Here is a 23009-nt window from a genome sequence, read left to right as displayed (position 1 = left end):
GAAATGAACAAGATGCCGGCTGTAGGAAATTGTAATTACAGAAGACTGACATACTGTGAGCTGTTTATGATAATGAAGTGGTGCATCAAATCAAATTAACCTTCGTTATTTAACACAGAATGCATCCACAGATGCTGAATCCAAAACTGGAGCAGGAACCCTTGCGGTAGCTGAATTCGAAAGGCAGCGAAAATGAAGCCACTGAGAGCTGCTTTTATTTAAGGCATGTTTCCTAAGGCATTGCCTCCGCTCTGCCTGCTCCAGGGTCCTGGCTGATGCAATGGCATTAGCTAGTTCAGCCAGAGAGTCTGTGGTGCTGCTGTCGACAGCCCGAGGAAGCTGCTGCTTTGCCGAAGAGCCTCTCTGCGAATGGCTGATCATTCCCACTCTCCCTGGGAAAACCTTTAGGCCAGCCTCCCTTCCCTCTTTGCCCCTGATGATGTGTCCCCTTCCTCCCGCTATGCCTGCGTTTGAGCGCTCGCTCGCTCTTACCTCTGGAACAGAGCCAAGGAAAGGTCAGTATCCTACCATAGGAGGAGTTAAGAGAAGCCAGGGGAATGTTTTCCATTAGTCCCAGTGGTCTCCCTCAGTGCGGGTGCCAGCATGTTCCTCGGCCAGGCACTCAGGGCAAGTCACCATGCCACTTCCATTTGTAAGGCAAAGGATGCAAGTGCCGCTTTCCTTTTTTAAGAAGGTTTCCTTTGCTCGTCGCTCTTCCTCGCGAAGGCTCCTGTGTTTACTGCAGGGACACTTCCCTTGGGATCCTTTCACGCCGACGGGTAAGTCCCTTTCCAATTCACCCGAATGCTCTGGTCAGGATTCATGAGCTTTTGAAACAAGGGGCCCATCTTTGCCTCGGCTGTTGTTTTTAGTGCACCCACAGTGTGCCACTGCCAGGAGGAAGGAATTGTTTAGCGCCAGTGCTCGTTTCCCCTGGGTTATTGCAGAGGCTGACACGGGCTCTGCTGAAGGCAGCATTACCTGCAGAAAGCTGCTGTGCAGACAGGAGGGGATTACAACTGTAGTTTTAGGGCAAAGTTGTTGTTTTTTCTAGGTTTTATTTTTGTATGTTATTTTTATTCATGGCTTTTGTTGGGTTCAAAAGAGGTGCAAAATCCCACCACACATTCCTTGGATAACTCCCCCACCCACCGGTCATTTGGAGGGCCAGGTTCAGCGATAATTAAGACTTGCTCTGTTGGGCTGAGTGAATCAAAGGGTAGCTGGATTAGAAACAGGGAGCGTAGCATTCAGAATGTGGCATGTGTTCTGCCCGTCTAATCCGTTCCAAGCACACATTAAAGAAATCCATTGGATTAATAAACCAATCCCTCCTGGACTGGCTAGGAATGCAAACACCCTGTGATGCCATTTGCGTTTTGAACGGTTGGATCTGATCTGCCTTTTGCCGTGTTTGCTGTGTGACGTTTTGAGTTGTCTGTTGTTAGGAAATATTTGCCCAGTGCCCTGAATGCCTGCAGGGGCCTCCGGTCACTTTAAAGCCAAAAGGTTGTTCTGCAAAACTTCACATTTGTTGGACAAATACAAGTCACTGGTTCAGTGAAAGTCCTGAGTTCTGCTACTCCCGGGCTCCCGTGCAGCTGCGGTCAGATTTGCCTTCTCCCTGTGCTCAGCTGTATTTTTAGTTTCCTTTCTGTTTATCCAGTATTCGTATTAAGACACCGGCACGCTTTTCTTTCTGTGTGTCCAAAGAGAACGGTTACACCTGCACGCTTGTGTGTGCACAACTCCGAGTGGTAATGCTTTACATGAAAGAACCCGAACAGCTACATTCGTTTTAGGCAGCCTCGTAAAACGAGCGATGCCGTGGTGGCCTGTTCTGAATGACATCTGAGCATTTCCACACATGTGGTGCCTGGAGCCCAATGGGTGTGAAACCTCAGCAAGGGGGAACTGGCAGGCTTTGGAGTAGAACAAACAGCCAACTGGCTGGGCATGGATAACTTCAAAATGTCAGGAGTTTATTCACAGCTCTGCTTAATGTAAATGCCAGGCACTGAGAAAACCCCGGGCTTCTCAGTGAGAGCACTGCAGTGACTTCTCCTGTCTCAGGAACAAGAGCAGTTGGTCTCCTCCTGGGTGAGTGGCAGGAGGAACTGGGCAGGGAGCAGTTGGACAAGGGCTGGAGGGGAGAGGAGAGGAGGCTGCAGGAGAACAGGTGGGATTGGAGCAAGGGCAGGATGAGGATGCTATAGTCCGTAGAATCAGAGTGAATTATGCTCTATAATTAACACTCCCCGGGCGATAGTTATGAATTATTTAATCACAGCTAGAATGGGGTGCCTAGTTCTAAATGTGCCTGTTTACACATCAGTTTACATGTGTCTATACATGGGTATGTCTAGCTATAGATAGATCTATCTAAGATCTAGAGGGATAATAGATAACGAAAAGAGAACAAACCGTGCCCTACTAACTCCCTCCCTAGTGGCACAGAATTCCCTTACAAGATCCTGCCCAATGTCCTTTACAACCTCATTGAGCTGAACGGGCTCCTCTCGGAGTCCTCTCATCTCCAGCCCGGTACCAGGGGCTCCCGCGTGTATCAATTAGCACCCCAGGTGTCACACTAATAATTCTTCATCTCATGCAAGCTCCAAGTCCTGGTTCATAGCGGAGGGCGCTGGGCTTTTGTGGTTACAGATTCAGTTTTGCTTCTCTCCCTCAGTATTGAAATGCCTTGCGACTTCTGATGGTTAATCACTATTGTACAGCACTAAAGAGGGAAGATTTTCTCTAATCCCCTTTAAATGGTCTCCAAATGGGGGCTCAAGCAAAGATGACTAATGACAGACATGATTAAACTAATTTAGTAGGTGAAGCTTTGATGGGAGCCCTCTCAAGCCCAGGTATTGCCGTAGGGGACTGTACACCAATTATCCACATGGCAAATCCAAACCTCCCCACTGTAGTATTTGAATTAAGGAGACGGGGGGCTAGGCCAAAGGATGCCTTTTTGACTGGAAATATTTGTATTGATTTGCTGCAAAGGCCCACCTTGTATAATCTCACTAATGAGACAGTAAATCCAGATTCTTTTAATACCCAAGTATGCATCCCATACTTTGTCAAATGCCTTTACTGCATCTCTCATCAAAGGATTCCCTGTGTACATGTATTTGCCATTCAAAAGCTGTCAACTATAGTGAAATATAAAGGCAATGAAACATGTCTACGCAGTTCTCCACGGAAGATGCTCTCAGTTCTGGAAATCTGTTTTAGTGAATTACGCGTAGTACCAGACACTGAACTCCTACAATTGGATTCCTTGCTGGAACAAAGCTGAATTACAGTGAGCTCGTGTGAGAGTGGAGAACTGATGTTCATGAACATGTTCTAGCCCCATGCACCCCCTCTGGGGAGGGTGAACAGAAGGGCACATCGTAGCCGTGTAGGCGACAGGCTACAGCTATAAGTTCAGGGCAGTACGTCTGACCCTTCTGCAGCAAACACCTCTGTGATGCATCTTGGCTGACAGACACTCTCAGCCTGGTTAATTTCCTGGCAGAATGAAAGTTTTGCAGGGCAGACAAGCAGGCCATGGCCAGCTAGAGGGTTTCAGGGAAAGAGGGAGTTTTAAAATCCTATTGAGCCAGCTGTAGACTTTCCCATGGAGAGCATGGAAGCTCTGCGCAATGTGCTCCACTAACATCTGGTGAGGCAGGAAGAGCAGGGACACTCCTGACTCCCCTCCCGGAGCCGCTCCTGCCAGACCCTCTCACTGCCAGACTGCACAGGGTGCACAGCTGCCTCCCTCTAGCGTCCTCCAGGTACCTATTTCCTGCCCAATTCACAGAGCAGGGGAGAAAATAGCTGATTGGCTCCCTAGATTGCATGCAGGGCCTGTTCTGGTAGGGGACATGCTCAGAGGCTGCCTCCTGGATCGGGTCCCATTCAAAACCCAACCGGCTGCTGGGGAGGAGGAAGAGATGGCGGTGCCCAGTGCTTAGAGCAGGTGCCTGTTCCATCATGGATAAAGACTTACATAGTCACTGGGCCAGAGAGAGAGCAGCTCTAACTCTGTAGTTCAGTGCTTCAGGCACCCACCTGGGAGGTGGGAGACCTGGGCCCGGCTCCAGTCCCCTTGCTCCAATTGCTCTTTCATCCTTTCCCACAGTGGAACATCATCAGCAGGAGAGATGGGGGGACCCCCCCCCATCAGAATATCCCATAGCTCGGTGCTTAGAGCACCTGCCTGACAGGTGGGAGACCCACGTTCAAGTCCTTTCTCACTCTCCGGCAGAGGGGAGAATTGACCCTTAACACTCACCGTCCGTGCAACCTTTCAGCAGCCCCTTATGAGCACTAGACAGTTACTCCTCAACAGCCCAGGCTGAGGTCAATTGTGTTAGCCATACTTTACAGCGGGGGAAACTGAGGCTCAGGAAAGTTTAACAACTTCTCCAAGGCCACAGAGGGAGTCAGTGTCAGAGCCAGGCTTCGTCCTGAGGATCCCTGACTCCCAGTCCTGTGCTGAGACCATGAGCCCAGCCTCCCTCTCTACTCTGTTCCTGTGACATCACTGGTGCAGAGTAGTCAGGCTGGCTGATGACTGACCTCTAGAAAGAAAGCCCACGGGGTCATGAAGGAGAGCGAGGAATTGAGTTGCGGAGAGAGACGTCCAGCCAATGCTACTTCAATTACAACGAACAAGAGGCTCTTGAATATATGGGAACAAGTTCACTGTGGCCCTAAATCACCTGAAATCAAGAGATTTATGCCAGCAGAGAATTTGCCAGCTGGGAACATAGGAATTGCTGTGCAGGATCAGCACCATGGCCCACTTAGCCCAGTATCCTGCCTCTGAGAATGGCTGGTGCCACTTACAAAAATTGCTGCAGGGGGCAACCATGACCTAGGGTGACCAGATGTCCCGATTGTATAGGGACAGTCCCGATATTTGGGGCTTTTTCTTATATAGGTTCCTATTACCCCCTCCACCCGCTGTCTTGATTTTTCACCCGTGTTGTCTGGTCACCCTACCATGACCTAGCCAGCTCATAGGGAAAGTTTCTTCCTAACTTCTGACACTTAGAGGTTGGTTCATGCCCTAAATGTGTTCCATGGTCTGACTCTTAATGAGAGGATGAAGAAGGGAGATATGCATGCCCCAGAAGCCAGTTCCTGCCTTGCGTTCCAGGCACCGCTGGTCTCCAGGTGGGAGAGACCTGGTCTGTGGTGCTGCAATGCAACACTCCCCAGCTGCCTGGCTACGGGACATGATTTCAGTGTGTAGGTGCCATTTGTCTCAGAACACAAACTAGCCCATTAAAAACATTCTTGGACAAATCATTAGCAGGCTGTTGCAGGTTCCTGAAGATTTAAAATCCATAAATATTTACTGATGTGATTGAACAGGCCACCATGTTTTTAGACCGTTTCTAACTATGGATTGGAAGCTGTTATGGTTTCATTAAACACCTATTAATGTGAATGTGTTTCTAATACCAGTAGGAAAGTAAAACAGAACATATGGGCTGTGACACAAGCTGTCTGAAACAAAGGCATTCCCAGCTGCTCGTGCTGGGGCTGCCTGCTTTTCTGTGGCTAGGAGCAAGCCGGTATTGAATATGGGTGGAGATATAATGCCCAACTACGAATAATTCAAATGGTATTGAATTAATTCAATAAAGGGACAGGATCCGTCTGTACTGACAGACCTGACATTTAAATTCCTAGTCCAGGGAGCTGCAGTATAAAAAGTTAATAGGATGTCGGTTTCTAACAATATATATCACATAAGTCTAAGGATATTGCGTAGGCATCTGACAAGTACTGTAGCACATGTGGAATATAGACTTCAGCTCTGGTCGCCCCACTTGAGATCGATACGTTAAACTGAAGAATCCAGCACAGGGCAGCACAAGGAGGGGCTTACGAATGAGGTGAGAGACAAAATTGGGGTCATTTAGCTTTGAGCAAAGATGATTACGAAGTAACACGAGTGAAGTTTTTAAACCCGCTAGCTGATAGTGTGAGCTAGTGGAGGCTGCTGGACAGATCAGAAATCGGGATTATAGGGTTACGTTAAGAAGGAATATATGTCTCAGTAGTAAAAATGTCAGGTGGCACTTTACGGTGTGTGGTGAATAGGGAGCCGACTTACAGGGAAGGTGGTGGAGTCCAGTAGTATTAATGGGTTTAAGCAAAGGGACAAATGTGTAGAATATAACACATTAAATGAGTTCTGTACGTGGGAGGAACCAGCTGCCCTTTTGTGGAGTTGGGAGGGAAGTTAATGCTGGTCTTGTATACAAGAGAAGGTAAACAGGAGAGTCCAGCTAACCATCTCTAGTATTCATTATTGTGCCCCTCTGCCATGTTCTTTCTTGTTCATCTACTCTGTAAATGACACTCCTTATCTTTTTAATCTCTTCTATGGGAGCCTCTCCAGGTCTCTAATTAGTTTGGTTGCCCTTCTCTGGGCCTATTCTATTTTTGCTGTCTCCTTTTGGAGAGGGGCACAATGCCGTCTACACATGGAACGCCATTCTAATATGTGAAGTATTAGTCTCTTCCCTTTGCTGAATACAGCCAATATCTTTTTTTCTTTTTGACCACCACTGTGCTTTGAGTGGAGATCTTCATTGTGCTGCCCACGGCAGCCCCTGGATCTTTCTCCTAGGTGGTTAGTCTCTTGAGAACAATCCGTGTGTAGGTGTAGCTCACTGTTCCTTCCATTTGCACTTGTCAGGCTGAGTTTCATTTCTCAGTGCGTTACCCTTTTTACCTGGCATTTTTGGGTTCCTTCTGAAGTTCTTTTCACTCCTCTCTAGACCTGACTAGTCTGAATAATCTTGTTAGCTACAGATTCAGATTCCACATGGGTCAATTCTTCTACCAGATCATTGGGAAACATACGAAATACCACTGGCCCCAGTGTGGATTCTTAGGACACCCAGCTATTAACTTCCTTCTGTGGTGAGCACGGAGCACTCGTTCCCACTCTTTGTTCTCCATCTCTTAGCCAGTCGCTATTCACTTGTCTAAAGATTGCCTCAGCCAGTGATTCCCCCATCCCACGTGTTGCCCATTAGCGTACCCCCGGTGGAATTAGGAGGCCGTACCATACAGCATGTGTGTTCCATCGATGGTTGGCTACATGTTCCGTTTGCATTTGTTTAGTGTCTGGGCCTCTTTCACTGTTCTGCAAGTGCTGCCCGTAGTGATTTATTAACAGCAGCCACAGGAATGCAGTATGTATGCTATGTCTGACTCCCTCACTCTGACCACACTTCCCTTTGGAGCGAAGTACCCCTCAGAGATGCAAGGCCTTCAGATGGGCCTGGTCTTTGTGAGGCAGGGATCGGTGCTAAGGTAGAGCTCTGACGGTTGGGCAATAGATCTCCGATGCACATCACAGTGTACTGTAACCCGTCCACAGGACCCCTTTCGAAAGCCTTCAGGGCTGCTACGCCTGGATAATGATATTGCCATATGCCTTCATTCACCAGGCCATAATTTATTCTTATTCATCATTAACAGTAATGTATCCCCGTCCAGGCCTATTAAAATACTGAAACTTCACAGAGGAAAGCACAAGAATGCGCAGGACAAAATCAGAATATCCCAGCCCCTTCCATGGGATATTGGGAATGATGAACGTTGCACTACTGCTGTCCATCTTGCTTTTGTTTAATTATCATTTTTGTATTGTTCTTGTCTCTGGAGACTCGATCTGGCAGGAATGGTTTGATGGATTATGTATGAAATCCAGGTCAACACGTCCAAGTATTACTGCCTTGTAATTTGCTGCGCCACAGAGGCCAATATAGATGCCTTGTGTTATTAATTATGCCAATATATTTTCATGAGTAATGTGATTAATTAGGCTGTATATATTATGACTCCGCCAGACCTGTTCTGTTAGCGTGTTTGTTCCTGGATGGAACTGATTGACTTAGAGTGAGAATCAAAATCTGCAACAGAAATTCAGTCACATTTGTTTTCCTCTAGACTGTTTGTTTGAGGGGAAAAAAATATTCCATAAAATGCATTTTTATGCAAGGAAAATATAAGACATTGGGGGCTGGTGAGGAAAATAATCTGAATAACAATTCATAGCCAGGAGTACATTCAGTCCAGGGAACAGGCAACTAAACTGACAGATGTTTTAAAAACGCCCTCGCCTTTGTTACTGATTGTGATCCTCAGAGCATCCCGGTGCCGGAGGGCAAGGGGCTGACTGGTATTGGATAGTGAGTTTCAACTGGCCTGAGCAGTTCAGCGTGCCCCAACTTGCTGTGGTTACAATCTATATCTAAAAGGTACCATGTAATATGTCGTTGGAAAACTAACAACTCCCTGATCGTTAATATTCTTGCGTAACATATGCGTGGGATTTGCATGACAAGTTGTGGATATAGCTGGAATGATAATGAACATGTGTTTAAACCAGGCAAGTCGGGGAGTTGTTAAACAAGGAATGTATATATGCTGCTCTGCCAGCTTGGTCATCAGGTTGAGACAATGAAATTCTATTTACATATTAGGTAAACGAAGCTATGACGCTAACAAATGGGGCAGGAGACAGCATGGTGCCTATGCCTAGCAGGAGAGAAGCTTGGGCTGGGTTTTACTTTTCAAAGAATACATTCAGGGCCAGCTCCAGGCACCAGCCCAGCAAGCAGGTGCTTGGGGCGGCCAACGGAGATGGGCGGCACGTCCGCCTCTTCGGTGGCAATTCGGTGGCGGGTCCCTCACTCCCTCTCGGAGCGAAGGACCAGCCGCCAAATTGCCACCAAAGACTGAAGCGGTGGCGGTAGAGCTGATCGCGATCGCGGCTTTTTTTTTTTTTTTTTTCTGCTTGGGGCGGCAAAAACCCTGGAGCCGGCCCTGAATACATTTCAAAGATTTGCCGGTCTATAAAGACTGGGGGTCTGACCCTTAAGTGATAAGCAATTGAATCAACTGATTTGATACAATATTACTGTATTACAAAAGTTTATCAAGCAAGGAGCTTTATGAACACCTGTGACACACTGGTGATTAATATCACTGTGATTTGTATGTATTAACACTACATAAGGAATTATGGATACTTATTATTAGGCTTTGCAGTTTGTGACCAAACAAAAGGAGAAACAGGCTTTCCCCAGACAGGAGGGAAGGCAGCTATCGACCTGTCTCCAGAAACTAAGCAAGGGGATGAATATAATTTAAAAGAAAACATATAAAACCCTCACCCTGCTTTCACTGAGTTCATTCAAAAATATTGAAGGAGCCTTTTCTGTTTGTATCGGGTTTGTAAATCACATTTTTTTCCCCTTTGCATAGTCAAAATATCAGGTCTAAATCTAGTTGACAGTGTGGTCCCTTGGAGGGCTGGCTTTTACCCCCCTCAGCACACTGTCACTCACAGAGGGGTTTGCACTTCACAAAGAATCATAGAATATCTGGGTTGGAAGGGACCTCAGGAGATCATCTAGTCCAACCGGCAGGACCAATCCCCAGACAGATTTTTGCCCCAGATCCCTAAACAGCCCCCTCAAGGATTGAACTCACAACCCTGTGTTTAGCAGGCCAATGCTCAAACCACTGAGCTTGATAAAGTGTTGTCAATTTGCATTCTTGGAGGAGAGGATGGAGCACTTGCCGTTCAGCTGCACAGTGGGAACAATCACATGTGGAACGATTTCAACAAAGGGTCTTTCAGGTGAAACAGCAGTTTGCTTGGCTCCTTACCCTCTGTGTTAGCTTTGAGTCTGTGGGCTAGAATCTCCCTCCCAGTTCTTGCAGGACCCTGTGGTGCAGTTATGACATCGTGCGATGTCCCGTGCTCTGACTTCCCCATAGGACCCAGCAGCTGGGCTCAGGCAGGAGGAAAGCCTCCATTAAACCTAAATCTCTGCAGTACTCAGGAAATAGTTATGTGCCCTCTTCCCCCCCGCCTCCCCCCACAAAAAGGGTGAAAAAATCACTGGCCAGTCCCTGCTTTCATCTAATAAGTTTGGCAGTTCTCCCTGTTGTGAAAGACCCTCCTTAAGGTCTTCTGGGCCTGGTTTTCCATTAAGCTGCCCTCGTGCAGTCCGTTACACTGGTACAAAATTTGTGCAAACGTGCCACCAACCCAGAACAGCAACGTGTTGCACTTAAAGCACAGGTGCAGAATGGTGGAGAACCAGGGCCCGTGTTTTCTGCATCGCGATCTTTGTGCTCAGGATACTAAACACCACAGAGCTGAGGACTGTTGTATCTTTTGTTTCCATAAAGGTCAAAGAAGAGTCATCCTCCTTTAAGTGCCAAGAAGAGGCCTTCTACCTTCTGGTGCAAGAAGACATTGAACAGTAAGGCTGCTGTGCGGCTTTTCATTCCTGAACAGGCCCCGGCATGGACCCTGGTTTCCCCTTGGTCACTTTCCTTTTTGTTATGAGTTAGATCGCGGGAGCTTTTCTTGTGAACTTTGTGTAACTTAGCTCTGATGCCATTGCACACACGGCCGTGTCCTTTTATGGGATAATGTCCCTTCCGCTGAGACTCACAGACGTCCTGGGAGGTTTCAGGAGCCCTAACTGCTCTTTGCCCATCTGGCTTTTCTTCTCATTGGAGCTGCTGGGACTGTGAGGGGCTCGGGGGGGCCTTCTTTATTTGAATCTCACTCGCCGCTGTGAGCGTGGTTGAGGCTCCGTCCTGAAGAACCAGGGCTCATCCCCAGCTAAATTAATGCCCCACTGGCCATCCAACCTGCAAATGCCCTGCCTGTTCATTGACACAATCCTCAGACCCCCACGCCCACCTAGGAATGTGGGTGGCACTAGTCCCTGAATGGCTTTCTTTGATCTCACTAGTCTCATTCAAATGGGACTGCTTCCCTGTTTTGATGGATTGAGGCTTGAGAGCTTGCACCCTGCAGGATTGAGCCCATAGCCACAAAGCAAGACGAAAGCTGCCTCTGGACGGCATGTGTCCGTATCTGCATTCAGGCCCACTGGGTTCACTGGTCGAAGCATTTCAGTCCATTGCAGACTGCTTAGGCTTTGCTCCTCACCCAAGCCCTGGTCTTTGCCAGCTGCTGCAGGCTGGCTCTGAGCAGTGGCTCTTTTCCAGGTCAGATTCGCTTACCCAGTTTCAGACGTTACCAATCTAAGTGGATGTCATTAAATGTTTCTGTGACTGAGAACCACTTGGAGGTTGTCTGGCAGTGACTCAAGGTTTCCATCTTCACCGATATTCCTAACTGCTTGGTTGTTTCTTTACAGGGAGCCCATAAAATATTTTAGATTAAATCTGTGCCCAGCACAAAAGCGCAGAGTGAGATGCTGATAGTTGTAGTGTTTGTGTAGGAATTGCAACGTGCTGCGCTCCTGGCCTCCAGCAATTACAGCGACATGGACTGGTGGGTGGGTGCAGTGCAGTCCCCCAGGGTCCAGCCGTGCTTGTTCTCACCTGCCTCTCCCTGCTGTGAACAATGAAAAAGACCATAAGAGCAGCCAGACTGGGTCAGACCAATGGTCCACCCCGCCTAGTATCCTGTCTGCCGACAGTGTCCAGTGCCAGGAGCTTCAGAGGAAATTAACAGAACAGGGCAATTATCGCGTGATCCATCCAATCCAACCTTCTGGCAGTCAGAGGTTTAGGGACACCCAGAACATGGGGTTACGTCCCTGGCCATCTTGGCTAATAGCCATGGATGGACCGATCCTCTGTGAACTTCTCTAGTGCTTTTTTCAACCCAGTTATACTTTTGGCCTTCACAACATCCCCTGGCAATGAGTTCCCTGGGTTGACTGCGTTGTATGAAGAAGTACTTCCTTATGTTTGTTTTAAACTGCTGCCTATTCATTTCATATGGTGACCCCTGGTTCTTGTGTTAGGTGAAGGGGTAAATAACATGTTCCTAGTCATTTTCTCCACACCCGTCATGATTTTATAGACCTCTATCATATCCCCCCTTAGTCATCTCTTTTCCAGGCTGAAAAGTCCCAGTCTATTTAATCTCTCTTCATATGGAAGCTGCCCCACATCCTTCATCATTTTACTGCCCTTCGCGATACTTTTTCCATTTCTAATATTGCTTTTTTGAAATGAGGCAGCCAGAACTGCACAGAGTATTCAAGATGTGGGTGTAGCATGGATTCATAAAGTGGCATTGTGATATTTACAGTCTTATCATTTCTCCCTTTCCTAATGGCCCCTAACATTCTGTTCACGTTTTTGACGGCTGCTGCCCATTGAGTGGATGTTTTCAGAGAACTAACCATAGTGACTCCAAGATCTCTTTCTTGAGTGGTAACAGATCATTTAGATCCCATTTTGTATGTGTAGTTGGGATGATGTTTTCCAATGTGCATTACTTTGCATTGATCAACATTGAATTTCATCTGCCATTTTGTTGCCCAGTCACCCAGTTTAAAGTGAGATCCCTTTGTAACTTTTTGCAGTCTGAGAAACAGTCACCCTGGTTCATTACTGGCAAGTCCTCGGTTCAGGGCCGGCTGCCTATGTATTTAGTTGTCCTAGAGCTGTTTGGAGTGAGATTCCTGCTCTTAACAGACTAACTGTAAACACAGGTGCTCATTACTAATACAGCCCTGAGCTTTCAATTCCCAGGGCCCGCTGAGGACGGGAGCAGCCCTGTGAATTGGCCAAGCACTGGAGATGCAAGTCACATACAACAGCTACACCGGGGGGAAAACAGGCAGCAGCTTGAAGCTGCCAGACACCATCCTGACAAGGCCCAATCGCTCGGAGCGCGTCACTAGTCCCTCCTCGGGAACGGCCTAGAAATGAATCAGCAAAGCAGTTAGTTCAGCTCCTCTCCCCCAGGAAGGTGGACCCTCGGCGAGCTACTGCTTGTGAGATGTGTGACAGCCCCCTTGCCACAGCACCTGCTTCTTTGGTGAGCCAGGCCCCTGTGTCTGATTGAATAACACCCACACGCCGGGCCAGGGTAGCAGCCACCTGGAGAACAGGCCAGCAGCTCAGCCCACTTCCAAATGTGACCTGTTCACCAACAGTGATAACATCACGTGAGAGGAGAGAAATTCCTTTCATTTTAACCAGCAAGGCGGCCTGGGATCTCTCTCCTTACCCCAAGTCCTGGCAGGCAGGTGTGACCCAAAGTCATCCCTGCCCTGGGCTGATACCACCACCATTGAAATCAGGGTGAGCTGTGATGGCTTAAGCTGGGGCTGAATTTCTAGATAGGCTCCTGACCAGCCTGCAGGCCCAACTTTCCTTAGCATGACCTGCCTGTACTGCATTGTCTCCAGCTCCTCCGAGTGCCTGGGCATAGCTGGGCAGACACCAGGCATGCTACAGGCGAGGACTTGCTTAATTTCCTGGGGGCAGGGAGGCGAGTAGCGTCTGTGTTCTTCATGAGATCTGTTTGGTAATCCACCGCTGGACCCCCGCTGCTCTCCTGCTGGGCTTAGCACCAATGGTTGTGTGCTCGCCTCCCTCGCTGTGCTGAGATTCAGTCATGAGCTGGAGCGAAACTGCCTCTCTTCTCGGTTTAGCTCTTGGGGAGGAAAAAGACCCCCAAACCAGCCCGCAGCTGAAAATGCCTTTTAGAAGCTGCGGTCACAGTCAAAATTAAATCAGAAAATGAACTATTACTCAAAGTGACTTGGAGTTGCTCAAGATTTATATGCTTTGGGCAGCTCGAACTCTATTTGCTGGGATGAAGGATACCTAGGGAAACCTCGGCTGCTAGCGCACCGTGACCGTTTGCAATTTCACACCACTTTAAACTCGCTCTCATTGAGATTGTGAAGATGAAAAATGTCTTTATTATAGGAAGTCACAGGTCCCTGATTGGTTGCTAAATGTGTTTTAATGTGTGGTGTGACTGCTATGGGTTGGGAAGGAGCACGGGAAGGGGGAGCCGGGTTGGTAATTTGAGCTCACACAAGATTCCTGCAAGCCAGAGGAGCTCAAAACAAAGGAATTATTTTCAGTCTCCCGGCTGCTTTCCCCACACTGATCTGGCCAGTGCCATTTATTGCAGGCCAGTGATGTGGCTTTTCACACTCTCTCCTGCCCTCCATAGCTAAGTCACCATGGGATGGGTTGTTTATTCTTGTTCTTTGGTACGTTCTCCATCTTCCACCCTTTGTTGTTCCCCAGGATTCATCCCTTTCTGTTAGTTTAATTGTGTCTGGGATTCAATATGCAGATATAAAACACAGGCATGCCACACCGACCCGCTGGAGGTGTATTCCTGCAGATTGCAGACAAGGGATTCAGATACTTTAGGGCTGAATCCCATCACAACTGCGCCGGGGGTTGTTACACTCTGTTGTTTCATTGTGAGTTGCTCCTTTTTCCATTCCATAAATCTGCGGCTGCTGTTTTTCAAGTCTCCTTTGATCCTCTCACACTCTGATCATGCTGCCCTTCTCCCCACCACAGACGTGTAACCAGTTCTTCCCTTCAAACTTAACAAAACATGCCATCATTTGCATTATGAATAATTATGTTCTAGATTAGATAGTGAAAGCCACAAATGCTCTCAAAGCATTTCAACAGAATGATTTCAGACCGTATCTCAGGATCTCTTTATTCCTCACTGAAATGCAGCCATCTCTGAGGTGAAACTCAACAACTGCTCAACAGCTTCCAGCAAGACTGCACAGCGGTTTAAGGGAGGGAGTAAAGAGGCGCACGGCATCTGAATTTAAGTAGTTTAGCCTGGGCACCTTGGCTATGGATTTTTAATGACCACAGACAGTCAAGAAAGTCATTCCTCAGTGTTATGTCTCCTCCAGAAGAGAATCCGCTTAAGATTCCATCCGAGTGGCTCTCCACAGGAGGGGGGGGCATGCTCAGCCAGTGGCAAAATGCCTGGATTTAATACCTACTTTAGGATCACTTGCCTCTGCCATCTTTATGTCTCCTGTTTACATGTCCACATATGCTGCCTGTCATCGCCTGCACAGCCTTGGGCAACTGCAGAGCACAAGCTGCCTGCCCTGGGCTAGTTGTAGCTGAGATTTGTGCCCTGTGGCTGGCTACGCCCTGTGGCCGGGTGCAGCTCGTTGGCCTTGCTGTGGAAGCCTGAGACGATAAAGCTGTGTGTGTTTCTCTTTCAGCAGCAGGGCTTTGGAGTTGGAGAGACTTTTGTCTCCCCCAGGAGAAGTGACCCTCATACCGCCACCTACCTGTAAATGCTACTGCATAGTGGTGTCCTTCTCCACGGGAGCATAGGTCAGTGCACACTATAATATGATAGGTATATCTCCATATATTATTATAGCTCATAGAACTGGAAGGGACCCCGAAAGGTCATTGAGTCCAGCCCCCTGCCTTCACTAGCAGGACCAAGTACTGATTTTGCCCCAGATCCCTAAGTGGCCCCCTCAAGGATTGAACTCACAATCCTGGGTTTAGCAGGCCAATGCTCAAACCACTAAGCTATCTTCCCCCCGTCTACTGGGCATCCCATTAGGAGTGAGCAGGACACTTCATTTCTGCAACTCCCATTCACTGCTTCCCAGCCATCTGAAATCGTATTTTGAACACCCTGGAAAAGGACGTTTCATTGACAGGGCTGAATTCCCTGTTGCTCCAGAGCAGGCAGTCGCGTTACGAACATCTCCCTAGTTATGCTGCAACCCAGGCCCAGTGAATACCCTGGATGGCAAGCCAGGTGTGTAGGTGTTAGGAGTGCAGTGCCCATGGCCCATCCTGCTGAGGCCAGCAGTAACCACTCTGCAGTCTCCAGGGAGGCTGGCGAGGGCTGGATGAGGTGGCCACTCTACACTGTTCCCAGTCCCTTGGGCCATTTCACTGCCATATTAAATGGCACACTCCTCTTCTGATTATTGAGCTACTGAGCTCCATCCCTAGGACATTGGCCATGAGCCCCCGGAGAAGGCTCCTTCCCAGAATAAGAAGAAGCAAATTCAGTAGCTGTAATAAGTGACTCCTCCTTTGTGATTTCAGCCCCATCCTGCACAGTTGTCAGGAGGGCAGAATTGGTTTGAATGCTCTTCCCTCTTCCCCCAGGGCCGTCTGTGCTAGCCAGTGTCTAATGGCTTGAGGAAACGAGGTCCTGCCCCTGTTTGTGTCATGGGAGATCGGAAACCTGTTGCTATGACACTCAGCAAGGAGTTCGGAGGAGTGTGTGGGCCCAGATGCTTTGGCCAAGTCCAGGGGGAATGCAGCCCTTAAACAAGCAGGAAAGTGTTTGGCTAGAAAAACTGGCCAGGCTCAGGGGTTCCATCGGTGCTCCGTTCTCTTACCTTGTATTGATAGGCTGGCCAAAAGCACAGTGTTCCTGTGCTGGCCTCCCTCTCTCAAAGTCTCTTTCAAGGGAAAGCCCGTCCTCCGAGCACTTGTCTTAAGCGAGTGCTGTATAGCCAGCAAGCCGAGAGCTGGGATGGGAGAGGTGTTTGTGCTGCCTGATGCTCTTGTTTTTCCAGCAGCCCTTCATGTGTATTCACTCTGTAATGATCAGTTATTCTTGCATTTGTATCTTTTTTCACTCTGGGAATCATGCACGAAACCAGGAGCAAAGTCAAGCACAGACCCTCCTCTCAGCTCATCCGGCAACACAGTTTACAAAAGGCTCTGTTATTATCCCCGCATCCATACTCTCCAACCCTGTAATTAGATGCTTAGGCTGATGATTGCCCCATTGTCCGCTGGATGGGTTTAATCACTCTTTTCTCCTACAGTGGCAATTTTTTTCCAATTAATTATTTCGGTCTGAACAGCAATAGCTGGTTGAGTTTAGAGAGAAATTAAAAAGGGTAGGAAAGGATAATGAAGAGTGAGTTAACTGAGGGGAGGAAGAAACAGGGTGGCTGGAAAGCCCAGGTTTGTTTTAGGGCACAGCAGAAACAACAACAACGACAAAACATGTCAAGAGTCTCAAGGGTCTGGTCAATTGACTCAGCCTAGTCATGCTGTCTGGAGTGGCTCATGACCGGGAGTTCCATCGTCAGGGCAGACTGACTAGAAGCAGGGCAGAGACCCCAAGCTGGTGGTATGGTCTATAATGAGATTTCACCCACGCAGTAACAAATGTGAACTCCTGAAGCACTATAACAGTCTGACCAGGGAGTCACAGACGGGGCACTCCCGTCTCTCTTGCCACTCAGGCAAGCTGGACTTCGTGATACTTGGTTGCTATACACCAAAGATCACAAAAGATTCAGGTTGCTCCCAGTCCCAAGAGACCAGGTCAATTTGTACCTCAGATCTCACACCAAAGACCACACTTGTAGCCAGTCCTATAGTAAACTAACTAAGGATTTGTTAACTCAGAAAAGAAATGAGAGCGTTATTACCAGGTCAAAGCAAGCAAATGAGTTAGTCTGTAGTGTTTAGATACACAAGTTTAGATACACGAGTGAGTTACAGTCTGTAGTTTTAAAAGGTGACAGAGTTGCAGTAATCTGTCAGCTCTCGATGTTTTTTAGGGCTAACCCAGGGGATCGCTGCTTCTGTTTCCTAGCTCCAGCCCCGTGAGAGTCCGAACAGCAAAGAGCGAGGGAAAATGTTCTTGTTCACTATCTTTATTTCCTTCTTCCCAAATTCAAGCTGATAGGACGAGTCCTTTTGCACGGAGCCTCTGCTAATTGCCCCTGCACACCCATGAAAAATCTTTGTATTGGGATGCCCCACAATGGCCCATTTCGTTTTGATAGTCCTCCCTGGTGGGCAAGAGGAGATTGCTTTCCAGGGATTTACCATCTGGCGCTTGGTAACGTTTTTCCTTGTTTGGTGAGTTCCATAGTTCAGAACAAACACTTTACGGCTCTAGCGCAAACACTTAAGTACCTTGTAGCATGGGATATAGACCTTATAAGCGGGGTTAATACATTTAGCTACTAACAAACATTTCATAAAGTCTACACACATTGTTATAAGTCCAATTCCTGCCTGAGCCAGTCTAACACATGGGTGAGACAGACTGGGTTCCAGCAATGAATTTGTCAGTGCTCGGCTGAGGCCTAAAGCCTTGACAAGAGCGGGCACCGGGTCTGCCAGCATCGCAGGGCTCACGGGGCTCATGCTATGAAGCTAGATGCCCCCTCACCAGGCTTCAGAGCCTGGGCTTCACCCCGAGCTTGAACGTCTGCACTGCCATTTTAGCCCTGTGGTGAGAGCCTGAGTCAGTTGACCCGGGTCCTGAGAGTTGTTGCCGTGGACCTTTCTGCTTCAGGCTCCCTCTTTTTCTCTCCAGAGAGCGTTTTTGGACTTGCAAAAACCCTCCTTGGAAACAACCCGATGGCAACTTGAGGAGGAGGAGGGGCCTTCCTGGCACATAGGCGCTGCTCTTGTTCGTGTGTGCTGCCAAGAAGCTGTGGTGCTGGCCATGCTGGGAATGCCTCGGCACACGCTAGGATAAAAGGAGCTGTTAGCTAACCTGGTTTAACCAACCCATTTTAAAGCCTAGCGTAGGACATTTTAAAGCAAGCTGGATTTGAACAGGTTTTAGCTAGTCATGTTGCAGCTTCTGTTCTCCTGCTAAGACTCTCCTTGAGCAGCCAACCCACGTTAAAATCCACACAAGGTTTTTAAAAGGGGTTAGCTAATGTTTATAAAAATTGACCTGTTGTGGACAAGTCCACAGACAGGTGTTGCTGGCTCTAAAGTCTAGGGGTCTTTTGCTTTTGATGGTGCCTGGTTATTTTCCACAATCGTAAATCAATGAACTTTTGTATGTTCCTCTGATCTCCATTGGCCTCACTTCCCTGAAATAGTTTCAAATGCCAACTCCTGAGAGGTTCTGGAATGGGACTGGCCTCTCTGTTTTGCTGGTTCCAACAGTCGGAGGGACTGAATGGCTCAGGGAATTGGGAATAGGGTTTTTCACCTCCAAGCTGCCTGCTCATATGTGACCCAGGTGGGTAGCAACCATAGGCATTATCATCTGATGGCTGTTGGATTAAATCCATTGGTGTGTCTCGGAGCCTAACACCCAGCATCACAACTGGCACTAATTAGTCCTCTCGTTAGCAATCTCAACAGAGCAGCCAAGGCATTAATGAGTCATGGAGGCTTAGCTCCCCTCTGATCCCTAGAAGGGGCCCTCCCTGGGAGGGGTGATGCACATGGGTGCTGGGCACTGTGCAGCCTCCAAGGCTGCTGTCCTGGCACTTCTCACGAGCACTAACTTCACCTTGTAGCTCTTTAGAAGGGAGAATTCCAGGCGCAGCCCTCTGGGCCATCTGCTCAGGCCCCATTATAGCAATGAACACATTGTGCCGCACCGTCCGTTTTTAGTTCAGTCACCAACTTGGCACAGTGATTTTTGCCAAGCTCCTCTGTGCCTTCCCATGAGATTGAAGCACCGTGAAGAGGAAAGGGGAGAACCGGGAGCAGAGGTAGCCCCGGGGCAGCAAGGAGTTGTTAACGAGAAGGGCTGACCCAACCCGTGTTGGTTTTGTTTCCCCATGGCCTGCGCACTCAGGAGGGTGTGCCAAGTGACAAGGTGACGCAAACGTAGAGCTGAGCTGAGCAGTGAGCTATGACCATCCCTTGGGCTGCCCAGTCAGCTAGAGACCGAATTCCCTTCGCCGAGGAGGATTCCAGGGACTGCATGCATACTGTGACTGTATTGTCAGAATCAAAACCCAAGACACTTCTGTGGCAACTTTTTTTTATGGGTACAGCAGTGAGACAGATGCTTTCTCAGAATGGAGGATTTTCCCTCAGCGACATAGTGTCTTAACGAGCTCCTCATGAAACACTGGTCAGGTGTGGCTACCCGTCTTTTTGAGCAAAAGATCAACTCAGATAGTGCCTGTGCTCATGTGACTTTTCCTTTCACCCCCAATGCTGTTCATCACACTGGACGCTCCTTCCACTGGATGGCCAGCACCTTGCAAACACAAAGCCAGTTCCACTCGGTGGAGCAACTCATCTTGGACAAATATTTTCTTGTTACAAAATCCCAATATTTTGGCTGATGAGATGAAAAGATGGAACATTTCAGGTGTCCCAAGAGCTGTTTCTGGAGAATCAGGATTGTCCCAGCTAACCCAGGACTTCTGGTCCTTTTACATTTGGCTCTCTCAGGAAGCTGCTGGACAAGCCAGGTGAGACTCTAGGCAGGATTCTCAAAAGCTAAGAGGGCATGTTCAGGACTTTGCATCCATGGGAAAAGCATTGGGCTTCATGGCCGTCTCAGCACCATGTGGCTGCTTCAGTGTATAAAGTCTTTTTCTGGCCTGGCCTGGCCCAGCTTCACCAAACCAAATGCCCTCAGGACGCCTGCATCTCCATAGTGGAAAGAGGAGCTTCTCTGGCCCCCGTGGTGCACGGGTTGGTACTCCAGAGCAGCATCCCGCTCCCCTCAGCTGGAGGAACGGTTGCTTTACCTCTGTGCTCACTGATGCTATTGAGATCCTAGAGAATACAGCCAGGCCCTCGCACACTCCCCCCTCCCTGCACACAAGGCAAATAGACTGTCCAGCTGTGGCAAACGTCGCTCTTCTCAGCCTGTGTTATTGTAAGCCACGAAGCAGGCTCACCGCACATCTGCAGCGCAGACTGGCAGCGTCTGTTGGTGTTTCCTCCCTCCCTAAAACATCTGGCTGCTTGGCTAGCTAGAAAACACAAGCTGCCATCTCTGCGGGCCAGAGGCATGCAGTGCAGTACATTCCACATTCTTGATTCAAAGTGCACTGGGAAATGATTCCAGGCGTGAGAGTGCAGGGCACAGCCACACGGGGGTTTGTCTCGGCAGTGTTCTGCTTCAGTTTCCTCTCTCTGTGCTTGTGGTGGTCAGGGGGTTTTCCGCCCTAGGGTCATGGTAGCTCTGCCGCCGCTGGAGCGTCTGCCTATTGTGCAGTCCTGGGCGCTGGACGCTGAACTAGCAGGGTTTAGGACACTGGGCCAGGTGCAGATATTGGCTGGTAATAGCAACAGCTTCCAGAGGGGAGTGTAACCAACGCAGTCTCTCCTCGCGTAACATGAGAACCAGGGGGCCCTGGGAGAGGAAAGGGCAGCACATTTCTAACAAAGAAGGAAATAACGCTGCAGCCGTTAGCCAGCCTATGGATCCTCGGTTCCCAAGGTTCGTACTGGGCAGCGGGGTTTTTAAAGGGACAGGGTAACTTTATGCAACTAGCAACAGTTGCATCTAGGTAAGCCCAGGGCCATGTTGAATTCAGGGCTGTTCAAGAGGAATTGGATGTTATGGCTGAGGGTGTAGGGTGATCACCTGCAAGGGCCAGACAGGAATTTCCCTCCTGTTCAGCACTGTGCAGACCGGCTACGTGCGCTGGCCCGTGCCTCTGACGTAGCCTGTCCTGGCCACTGCCCCCAAGGCAGCCTGGTCAGGCCTGTTCTCCAAGCTTAGGATAAGCACTTGATGACCATGGGACAAGCGTCAAAGAAATGCCGAAAATAAATCTGCAAACAAACGCACATGCCGGGGCACGTTTCAATAGCTGCAGCCAACTAGGACTCTGCCTTTAAAAGGGAGCTTTTGTGGGCCAAGTTCTGGCCTCTGTTACAGGTGTGCAACTGCGCTGCCTTTAGCGAGCGAGCCGAAGGCAGAATTTGGCCCTGTGATTGGAATGCGTCTGTCACTCCTGTTGACGATGCATGAGCCAGAAGAGAAGCCAGTGCCTTCTCTTGTAGCTGAGTTGGCCCTGCAGGGCTGAGCGGGACAAAGGGCAGCAAACACGTGACGTCTTTGTCGTCATTACAGTGCACGGGGAGCAGCCCTGGGTGGTGTGTCTGAGTGGAACTGCACTTTGACGCACCCCCTGCACTCCCAGTGGCTGCGGGGCAGGGCAGATCCCATCTCCCTGTCTGATGGGGAACTAGACAGAGAGGGGCTCTCAGTGAGTCATTCGCAGAGCTGGAAATACAGCCCGGACTCTCGTCCCCTGCTCGGGCATTAGACCATTCTGTCTCTTTACAAACAAAGTTAGGGAGGGGCCGAGCCCGAGCCCAAGTGCCCAGTTTGGGGTCTGTCAGGACTCGTCTACATGGGAAATGACCAGCATAACTGTGCCAGGATATTACACTGCTGTCATCATACCTGGCTAGCTCCCTGGGTGGGCATTTAGAAGAGTGCCTTTTTGGTTTGTTTTTTTGCTTATACCGCTTTCATTTTTGCTGTGTAGACAGGCCCTGAGATCAGACTGTAGATGCGCTAGAACTAAGCCAGGAGGGCTGCAGATCGTGTATTAGGACAGTCGGTTCTGGGCTAGCTCTGAAGTGAATGGGCAGTGCTATGTCTGTGCAGAAGACTGCAACAAACACTGGTGCAGTCTCTGTTCGTGCCACTCCTTTAACGCTAATGGGAATTATGCATGAGCTGCAGGGAGGGGACACCAGGGTATTTGAATATGCCAGTTTCACGGACCCTGCTGGTCCTTGTCTTCCAGGGCTCTGCTCTCCTCTGGGCTGATTAAACAAAAGCATCAGTGTTGTTAATATTTGGCTCTTTCCCTTTGCGTGAGGTCCCTCCCTGCCTGTTTCCCATGCTCTCATCCCATTGTTCTGCAGGCTTGCTAATGCAGTGGTTATTTCCCTACATTGAAATAAGGTATATAAGGCATGGAAGAGTCTTAAAATATGCTGAAGTAACTCTAAACAATGCAAAAAGATGCATTGACTCAAAGCCAGCGGCGGAACGTGCTTACCAAATCCTCATTAATTCTGCAGCATTATCAGCTGGCATGGACTCCATTCTCAAGGTGATTCTGGGATGCAACTGATTCGGATTTGAAAAACAATGTTTTTAAGGTTACTCAAGGTTTTGAAGGCAGAGGAGGAAAAAAATTAACGCCTTTCAGGAGTTACAAAAAAAATGCTGCCTGGGCAATTCATGTATAATTCAATGAATTCCAAAGTAGTTTGAATATTTAAATTATGCATGATCAAAGCAATAAAGAAATCTGCATTTCCTCATTCTGTGCCCCCCAGACATTACGCTCCCAAGTGCCCCCCCTCCAAAAAAGGCAGTTCCTCGCTTCCATGCTCCTGTATCTATTGAACCTTATTGCTCCAAAGAAATTGAGTTCGACTGGAAAAAAACGTCCGTCAAGTGTAACTGCTGTTCTTTAATAAATACATGA

At 48.6% G+C, this 23009-nt stretch overlaps 1 protein-coding gene across 17 annotated transcripts in view; it reads left to right on the top strand.

Moving 5' to 3' along the window:
• Window positions 1-23009, top strand: part of TNRC6A (trinucleotide repeat containing adaptor 6A) — a 173912-nt gene that overhangs the window by 40687 nt on the left and 110216 nt on the right. For 16 of the 17 annotated variants that reach the window (XM_034783079.1, XM_034783078.1, XM_034783085.1 and 13 more), the window contains one exon: window positions 10234-10307. In XM_034783079.1, coding sequence (XP_034638970.1) covers window positions 10234-10307 — 74 coding nt within the window. Of the gene's footprint in view, window positions 1-578; window positions 780-10233; window positions 10308-23009 lie in introns of those variants that run through there. The other variant, XM_034783092.1, reaches the window with a different exon arrangement.

This window comes from Trachemys scripta, chromosome 10 (genome assembly GCF_013100865.1).
Source record: "Trachemys scripta elegans isolate TJP31775 chromosome 10, CAS_Tse_1.0, whole genome shotgun sequence".
NCBI classification, from domain to species: Eukaryota; Metazoa; Chordata; order Testudines; family Emydidae; genus Trachemys; species Trachemys scripta.
This window is presented reverse-complemented; position numbering and strand designations above follow the sequence as displayed.